General features: G+C 48.7%; 1 protein-coding gene across 1 annotated transcript in view; it reads left to right on the top strand.

Annotated features, from left to right (window-relative positions):
• The window catches only part of cadm3 (cell adhesion molecule 3), a 168,923-nt gene that overhangs the window by 154,608 nt on the left and 4,315 nt on the right, over positions 1 to 10,000 (top strand). The window contains exon 7 of the mRNA XM_083654039.1: positions 6,075 to 6,247. Within this exon, the coding sequence (XP_083510165.1) occupies positions 6,075 to 6,247 (173 nt within the window). The remainder of the gene's footprint in view (positions 1 to 6,074; positions 6,248 to 10,000) is intronic.

Genomic DNA, 10,000 nt, shown 5'->3' with positions numbered 1-10,000 from the left:
TGTATATGTAAGCAATGGGGCTACAGTAGGCGGTGGAAGAAGGAGGCGGAGGGGAGGAAGTGACAGCAGAGGGACAGGTAGACAGAGGAGAAACCCCACAGACAGGAGAGGGAGGGAGGGAGGGAGGGAGGGAGAGAGAGAGAGGTGCGTCGGTGCAGGGGAGACAGACACAGACAGATTTGGTGACTTGCAGCGAATGACTAAGACAGAAAGAGAGGGCGAGCGAGCGAGAGAACAAACAAGAGAGAGAGAGAGCTCAGCTCGGCGCACCACCACGACGAGCTAGTGTCCAATCAAATCAGATACCACTTGCCCCCGCGGCTGTCAATCAAAACCCAATCACCGTCACGACACCTTTTTCCCAGATACACCTCGCCATCCTCCCCAACCAGCCAGCTGTCTCTCTCTCTCTCTCGCTCTCTCTCTCTCTCTCTCTCTCTCTCTCCCCCTCTCTCTCTCTCAACTTGCCCTCCCCAATCAAGCTCAATGAAAGTCACAATCCATTCCTCCATGATACAATCACAGCACGCTTCCGTCCCATATGTGACCGGGCCCAGTAGAGCCATGACCGGGCCCAGTAGTGTGACCGGGCCCAGTAGAGTGACCGGGCCCAGTAGAGCCATGACCGGGCCCAGTAGGAGTAAGAAATGGTCTTGTACCACCTACAGTAAATACTTGGGCCTTTACCACAATGGTAAATGTATTAAAAGGTTACAGGCAGAGAGCAGGAGATGTGCGTTCACTAAACAAAATGTGTATTTAAAGTTGCTGTAAGGGAAAGAGAAGAGACAAATGGCTGCAAAGAAACTAAAAGGCAGTTTTGCAGAGGAAGGAGAGGATCCCTACACAGCAAACAGCTTTCTACTCTGTTGCTCTACATTCGATTACGTTTCCTATCTATTGGATCAGCCGCGCCCATGGGACCATCTCATTTCTGCTGTGGAAGTCACTTAAACACCTGCAGCCTGTTGCACCAGCCGAACGCAAGTTCTCTCTTAAGTTAGGGTGTAAATTTCACACTAACTGCTACGTTCAAACTAGTTAGTTTGACACTAAAGTTGCGTCTTTGTTTAGTTGCACCGTAAGACGTAAGGTACATCTTAACTAGTAGACCTTAAACCTCACACTAGCCAAAATAGTGTCGCAGAAAATGACATGTACTCTATCTGTTACCAATCAGTGAAAAGCTCTGTGAAATGATCGATGTTTAATACCGTTGCCAAATTAAGCGGTATGAAAACTTACTGACTTGATTTCATATTGCATCAACAACACTACCCAAGTAATAATTAATTAAGCAGAATATAAACAGTCGGGCTGATAGTCTGGGACATGTTGTCCACCGCAAATTAGTGCATTCATATTCCATTAACACTAACCAAATGAGAACGTTGGAGTCACGTTCGTTAGACTGTTAACGTTTATCTGTGGTGAGAGCTTCATCATCATGCCTTGTAATTCACCATTATCCTGCCTCGCTACTTAATTGCTGTTATTTTAATGTGGAAAACAAAATGTCAAATGGTGTAATTTATCACGGAGAGCGCGTAGCGGACGCAAAACAACGATGCGCCACGGTGCCAAGTTGCAATACGTGCCAACTGCTATTTTACGGAGGACTTTACACCTAGTAAGTGGTAGGTGTAAGATTTAAGTTATAACTTATGCCTACCTTGTAACTATTTCACTTGGTGCAACCCATATATTTTTAGTAGTGTGTGAACTCGTACTTAGTGAGACTTTACACTCAAACTAGGTTACGTTTCAAATTATGCACAGCTGGTGCAACAACCCACTGCTGGAGACTGGTTACCTTAACGCCTTCGCAGCTAAAGAGCCTCGCGTGATCGCGCACCACCTCCCCTTCCCGGCACGCAACCCTTTACACGCTCAAGGTCACGGTCACGGCCGGGGAGGAGTGGGTCACGTGTAATAGGATTACAGTAATCTGATTATCGGAAAAAGATGCTTATACCTGGTGACAATCTGTTGCTGCAAAAACACTAATGAGATTACAGCCACTTTTGGGAGAAATAAGTGTTTACCTGTTGGAGGCACTCTGCCAAATTTGACAAATCCTATAAATCTCATATCTTAATAATCGAGTAATAACACCTGAAGCTTGTTCTTTTCTTTGATGAGTGCAACTGAGAGAGGGAGAAATACGCGGCAGCACCAACATAATAACCATAATCTCAGTGAAGCACATCTTCAAGCGTATGATAACTTCTGTGCATGTACACTGATTGAGAAGTTTCCTTCTAAAGGTCGGTACACACCAATAGTGACAGGAATAAATGTTCAGAGAGGAGAGAGAGGAGAGGAGAGACTGAGAGAGGGGAGAGAGGAGATAAGAGGAGAGAGGGGAGAGGACAGAAAGAGAGGACAGAGGACAGAGGAGAGAGGAGAGGCGATGACGGGAGAGAGATGAGAGGAGAGAGAGGAGAGGAGAGATGAGAGGAGAGAGAGAGAGGAGAGGAGAGAGAGGGGAGATGAGAGAGAGAGAGGAGAGGAGAGAGAGGGGAGAGGACAGGAGAGAGCACGGAGAGTTCAACTGCTGGTACAGAAGTTGTAGTAGCTACCACTTTCTGACCTACTTCAGGGTGTCGGTGGTACAGATTGCCCCAGAGCAGAGACTATAGCCGTTTGTGTGAGGTAAAACAATATCAGAAGTAATAAGTGAAAAAGTCCCGTTTTAACACCGTGCCAGCTGTGCACATTTGGTGACCCGAGGGCATTTTTGGTGAGCTGCTGATGGCGAACTGAGCGCCAGTTGGTTCAAAATGTGTGCGAGGATGGAGTGAGATAATGGAGCTAATAGCGTTTTATAACTGAAGAGTGAATCACTTGGTGTAATTTCATAATCGAGACATGATTGATTTCCCTCTGGATCATGTTTGTCGGTGCGACTTGAGTCCTGGTTACCACAGACAAATAACAAGCCTAATCTCGTACGTTGTCAATCCACCGTGGTGTCATTGCCTCCACGTTGATTTGTCAATGTACCATATATCTATGTAGAACTGTTCATGGCGCAGGCGAAAACTCACAAAAATCAGTGGAATTTATTTCGCCATTTATATGGACGGTTGCATTGACTGGAGGTTCGAAAAATATTATTGACGCGTGAAATAATCGTGTGGGGGGGAAAAATGTGTGTAAGGACCCTAGGTACTGTAGTGCACACAGCCAAGAATAACACACCAGAGCTAGAGACGTGCACGATGGAAATTAGCACGGCCGGAAGGCATTTCTGACCAATCCGTTTTACTGCACTTTACTGGAACTATACCGCAGTTTGACAGAGATTAACTCCTCAACATGATGTTAAATATAACACTACACGAGTTTACAGCCTGAACATGCCTGTAAATGTGAAAGTTAATTGTTCAGTTAACTGCATATTATCTAGCATTTGGAGGCAGCGTAGTCATACACCAGCTGATTAGATTTGATGGCAGGTTACCAGCGTGTGTAAGAGGGGGCGGGTTTGTGTTGTTGAACGCCACCTCCTGCAGAACCCGGAGCAGAACCCGCTCACGACAGCCTCCTTTTAGATGCTTTATGATAGATATTTTGTTGTCATTCTTTATTTATCCCAGGACAGTTGAGTGAGCCCACGCGCTGCCTCTGAGCAGCCTCCTGTCCTGCTTTGTATTCGTCAAGTCGCACACGTCGACATGGTGGAGCCTCCTGTAAAACACACTCTTCCAACTGTCTAATGTGAGACAGCAGCTGTCGAGGGAAGGAGAGCGTTCCTTATTCGCCCTCCTCTCCTGGATGTTTATCGCTTTAGGCCATGTGGGTCTCAAAGTGGGGTCCGGGGACCACCAGGGGTCCTTGAGGGGGTTCCAGGGGGTCCCCAGAAAATTGACGAATTGTTAAACTTCACCGTTATTTCATTCACAAGACGTTAACACAATTACAGCATGTACTGTAGAGGAATGACTGCTCTCTCTCTACCTACACTACAGATAGTCATGGATTTCTGAGATGATATCTGACATTCAAAACATTCTCAGATTTGAGTCGGGGAGATGGCCCACTCCACAGTTCCGTCTGAATATCAGGCTATAGTCCGTGACCCTTATGTGGACTAAATTAGGGGTCCTTGATATTAGAAAGTTTGAGAATCATTGGTTTAGGGATTTCGACCAGCAACCTTCACTTTTTTTTATCCCCCCCCCCCCCCCCCCCCCCCCCCTCCCATTTTCTCCCAAATGGTACTTGGCCAACTCCCCCTGCTGCCGTTGCTCCACCCCCTCTGCCGATCTGGGCAGAGTTGTAGACTAGCACATGCCTCCTCTGATACATGTGCAGTCACCAGCCGCTTCTTTTCACCTAACAGCGAGGGGTTTCACCGGCAGGACGTGGCGCGTTGGAAGATCACGTGATTCCCCCCAGTTCCCCTCCCCCTGAACAGGTGCTCCGACCGACCTGAGGAGGCGCTGCTGCAGCGACCAGGACACATATCCTTAGTCCGGCTTCCCACCTGCAGACACGACCAGTTGTGTCTGTAGGAACGTCTGACCAAGCCGGAAGTTGAACCCGGGTCTCCGCGGTGGTAGGCTGTAGGTGGTAGGCTGTAGGTGGTAGGCTGTAGGTGGTAGGTCTCCACGGTGGTAGGCTGTAGGTGGTAGGTCTCTGCGGTGGTAGGCCGTAGGCGAGTGCTACACTACCCAGACGCCCTCACCAGCAACTCCTAAAAAAGACAAAAGCCTGATTCTCAACAATTGACCTTTTTCACAGCAGCCATTGTGTGTCTAAAAGGGAGGTGCAAGCAGAACATTAGTGAGGGTTTCCAACTTTCCAAACCATTTAGGTGTTCCAGTCCTGGGGCCCTCAATAATATTTCTGCTTGCACCTGTGCTACTTCCTGTCTTTTAGACACAAAATGGCTGCTGTGACAAAGGCGGATAGTTAAAGGTGTTGTCATTGGTGAAAATGATGAGCAGCTCGGGGTATTATTGTTTGTGCTCCTGTTATTGTACTACTGCGACTGGCCACCTGGTCACCACCATGAAATTAACAGACTGCACCTCGAGGTTTTTTTTACCAAGAGCGATGAATCAGAGCAACACATTCAGGCCTGTCAGACTCAGCCTCACTGTCATTGTAATTACTGTACAGCGCTTAAGGACTCGCATATACATCTACATAATTGATTCCTTTATCACGGCGTGTCTCGCTATCTCTCTCTCTCTCTCTCTCTCATACACAATCTGTTCTGCACAATGGAGTTTTTTAACGCCAGCTGATCTGAAATGCTGATCTTTATGCCGGTGTCTTCTCTTTCTATCCCCTCCCCCTCCAACACACACACACACACACATGCATGCGCGCACACACACACATGCATGCGCACGCACACGCACACACACACACACACACACACACACACACACACACACACACACACACACACACACCCATCTCTTTACTGCAACATCCCTCCCAACCCCCATCCTTTTTCTCTTACCATCTCCCATTCTGTCTTAGCCTGGCTAATTCTGTCTCTCTTTCCCTGCTTCGGTCTTCTGCAACATCATCCATCCATCTCTCCATTCATCCAATCATTCATTCTGTCTCTCTCTCTTTCTCTCTCCCTCTCTCTCTCTTTCAGTCGGTTTCCTTTTTCTGTTTGCTGCATATCCATCCCGTCCTCTTTCTTTCTTTCTTTCTTTCTTTCTTTCTTGCCATCATACATTCTCTCTCCTCTGTTTCCTTCTGTTACTGCAGCATTCCTCTCAACCCGCTCTCCATTTATCTCTGTTATTTCTCTCCTCCCTTCCCCATCTCCTTCCTCCCAGCCTCATTCCTTCTCTCTCTCTCTCTCTCCCCTTACCTCCCCCTCTTCTCATCTTTTTTCCCCGCAACACTCCTCCCATCACTCCTTCTCACTCGTCTTAATTGACACTTTTTTTCTCTCTAAGATCTTCCTGTAGGAAGCTGAGGGTCTGGGTCCCTCTTAAGGAGATGTATGCATGGACACAAGCCTCTCTCTCTGTCTAACTGTTTCTCTGTGTGTCTCTCTACCTCTCTCTCTCTCTCCCTCTCCTTCTCTCCTCCATCAGGCCCACCAACTACGAGTGGGAGAAGAAGGACGGAGAGCTCCCCCCGCTGGCCAAATTTGACGGTGCTTTCCTGCACTTCGAGTCTCTCAACAAATCGGACAACGGCGTCTACCTCTGCCGCGCCGACAACGGCATCGGGAACAGCCAGGGGGAGTACACACTCCTGGTGCAAGGTAACGAGGGAGGGAGACGATAGAGAGGAAGAAAGAAAGAACAACAGTCAGAGAGAGAGAGAGAGAGAGAGAGAGAGGGATATGTTGTGGGGAAGGGATGGAGGGGAGGGACTACAACCTAGTCGCCAGAATAAAACGTTGGTATTTTACGTTTCTGCAAACCACCGACTGTAGAATCTTAACGTAAATTTGAAACAAAATGGCGGTCACTTTGAAACCCTCACCGCCCTTCCAACGTTAAATGCAAATAAAACAACTTTGGTTATGTTTAGGGAAGTAAAACAACTTTGTTAAAGTTAGGGTTATGGTTTGGGGTAGGCTTAAAGGCACTACATGCGATTTTTTTTTTTTGCCCGCCCACTAGATGTCGCGCTAGTGCAGTAGCATTAGACGTAAACGCAGTCTATAAAACACATAGGCACGGCTTCCCACTCTACCGTATACACTCGCATCCCTCTCCTCTAGCTGTCTGCTGTCTGTGCACTAGACCGCCTGGTGAGTCTGTGCTGCGGAGACACGGAGAGCGAGCCACACAGCCGACCCGCCACACTGCAACCAAAACCACCGCCCCTACAGCTGCCATACAATCAGACACTAAACGTTGTTTCACAGCAACGGCCACTTCCTTTTTCCAATCACATTCACAGCTTGATCCACATATGCTCTCAAGGCTCGCCAGGTCACTCTCTGTCTATTTATAAGCGCGGGGGAGGGCAACAACACACAACACCACACGCCACACGCACACCACACGCACGCCACACGCACACTGCACCACACAACACCACACGCCACACGCACACCACACGCACACCACACGCACACCACACGCACACTGCACCACACGCACACCACACACCACACGCACGCCACACGCACACTGCACCGCACGCACACCACACGCCACACGCACATCACACGCACACCACACGCACACTGCACCACACGCACACCACACACCACACGCACGCCACACGCACACTGCACCGCACGCACACCACACGCCACACGCACACCACACGCACACCAGACGCACGCCACATACATGCACACTACACGCTAGGGCTGCACAATATATCGTTTGAGCATCGTCATCGCAATGTGCACATGCGCAATAGTCACATCGCAGAGCGTGCAATGTCAAGCAAGGTAAATGAACTGATAACATACAGTAATGCATGCCCTCTCGGTGACGTTCTAAGCTCTTTTCCTACTAACTATAGTACTTTTACTCACTTAGGATCCTGCAACTCACCCTGTCTGTGGCTAAAAACACACCCACTTCCTACTACGTCAACCGCGCACGTTACCCACTAGGCCACCTTCTTAAATGAGCAAGGCTTGATAGACCTATTCAAGACTTTTGGTGAAAATTCCTGTCTTTTTTCATATCGCAATATATATCGCAGAATAAAAAAATATTGCAATGTCAGTTTTTTCCAATATCGTGCAGCCCTACTACACGCACACCACACACATGCTACACACACGCCACACGCACGAAGGAAGTGTGCAGGTGGTCCGACACTTGGAGAGGCTGGAAACAACAAGCCTGGTTTTCACACCACAGAGGCGGTGTGGCCTCCTACACTGCTCACAGCCTCACAACAACAATATCACTCGCCTGTCTCATAGATATATACAGTAGTAGGGGATTGCTGGCTTCTAGTAGTGCTGAATATCACATTTAGTGACTTAAAAAAAAAAAAAACTTTAAATGTGGCTTATAGTTGAAACTTTGAACACGCTGGGACGCAAACCCCTGGTTTCCCATGTCAGAGGCAAAGGTTCACGCCCTCCGCTCCGCCACCCCGACCCCTACACCCTTACTTTCGACCACCATGCTATTTCAATAGCAGACTCACTGTCATTATTCACACGAGCACTAGAGGTCTAGGTGTTGATATACGTTACATGTATCTAGAAACGTTGATGTTCTGTGTGTCTGTGGATTGCAGAAGCGTAACATGCCAACGGTTTTATTCTGCCGACCAGGCTGGGGACTGAGGTAGAAGAAAGGCTCTGGGATGTCTCTTTTCTTTTACGTTTTTTCATCACGTTTTTATTTGCTTTTCTCTTCAGTCGTTTATTGTGGCTTTTGCTTGTACTTTTCCATCTTTTTTCTCTTCTGATTTTTCTTTCGTTTCTTTCCTCCTGTTTTTCATTTGTTGTTTTTGTTCTTTTTCTCATCCCACCATCGCCACCACCGCTGCCGCTTGTCACGCTTATCACCCAACCGCTTCTCTCGTGCTTTGCGCATCGCTCCCGTGTCGTGTCTGCTGGCCCTTTTTGGCGCTTTGCTTGCCTACTCTTTCACCGCCACCCCCCCCCACCCCCCCCAAGGTCCCACGGACCTGTACACTCCCCTCCCCTCCCTGCCCCCCACCTCCCCCCCTGACGTCTTCTTCTCTGGTTCCGGCTCCGACACCACCTCCCCCTCCGACTCGCTGTCCAACGTCCTCTTCCCCGACCTGTCGCTCGCCCCCGACTCCTCCCCCGACCACCCACCTCGCCCTTCTCCTCCCCCCTCCCCCGCAAGCATCGCCCCCTCCGCTGTCCACCCCTCCTCCCCCACTCCCTCAGTTTCCGTCCGGCTGAATGGAGTTTACACTTTCACAGGTAAAAGCAGACGCACACGCAAACACCAGCAAACAAAGCAGATGCCAGTGGGGGAAAAAACAGGAAAAGTTACAAAGTTACCACTTTGCTATTTTTCCCCTTAAAGGTGCAATGCGTAATATCTGGCCACATGATCCAAATAAATAGGGGGCAGCATTTAGGGCTGGGCGATATGACTTCAAATCAATATCACGATTATCAATCAACGATTATTAAAGTTTTACCTCGATTACGATTAATGAACAGTTATTTATTTGATACAGCAAGGTCTCTAGCTACTATACAGTTTGTGGGCTCGTGTTTTTGCTCGTGTCATCCTCCATGCCGCCAGCTTGGCTTTGAGTGGGCTGGGCGGAGCCACGTTACTGAACACAACATAGTATTTTTTTAAAGGCACTACATGCGATTTTTTTTGCCTCTTTCTTTATATCGCGATAGAGCAGTAGCATCAGACGTAACAGAAACAGTCTATGAAACATATAGGCGTGGCTTCCAACGCTACCGTATGCCCTGGCATGGCTCTCTCTCCCAGCTGTGCACTGTGTGTGCACTAGCTACAGCCTGTGTGTGCCGTGGAGACATGCAGAGCTACTGTCGCCTCACAGCCGACCGACCGTGCTGAAATGAAAACCCAGGAAATGCACAGTCCCACAGCTGCAATCCAATCAGAAGCTAACCTTGGTGTCTGTGGGAGAGATATGACTGGAACCAGGCGAGGGTGGTGCCGGTTATGCCGAGGGAGGACTGGAGGACGAGTGATGAGGATGGAGTGGTTGATCGTGTCGAAGCCGAAGGCGGCACTGAGGTCAAGGAGTACGAGGATGGAGAGCGCTGCATACTTGCACTAAGTCAAATTCATCGTTTGTAATCTAATTACTCACTACGGCTATTAAAATGAATCTGGAGTCTTGAGAGGGAACCAGAGTCAGCAGAGAGGAGGATGTCATCGGTGACCTTTTAAAAGAGCAGTTTCAGTCCTTTGTCTGGAGCGGAAGCCGGATTGGAAGGGTTCGTAGAGGTTGTCGGAGTCCAGGGGAGATTTTAATTGGAAGGGGAGGTTGGAGACGGGCCCGAAGTTGTTGAGGGTGTCAGGGTCCAGTCCAGGGTTTGTTTTTAGTAAGGGGGTGACAGCAG

The sequence above is a fragment of the Poromitra crassiceps genome (genome assembly GCF_964638095.1).
Source record: "Poromitra crassiceps genome assembly, chromosome: 17".
Classification (NCBI taxonomy): Eukaryota; Metazoa; Chordata; class Actinopteri; order Beryciformes; family Melamphaidae; genus Poromitra; species Poromitra crassiceps.
Note: the sequence above shows the minus strand (reverse complement) of the source record. Positions and strands in the feature narration are given on the sequence as shown.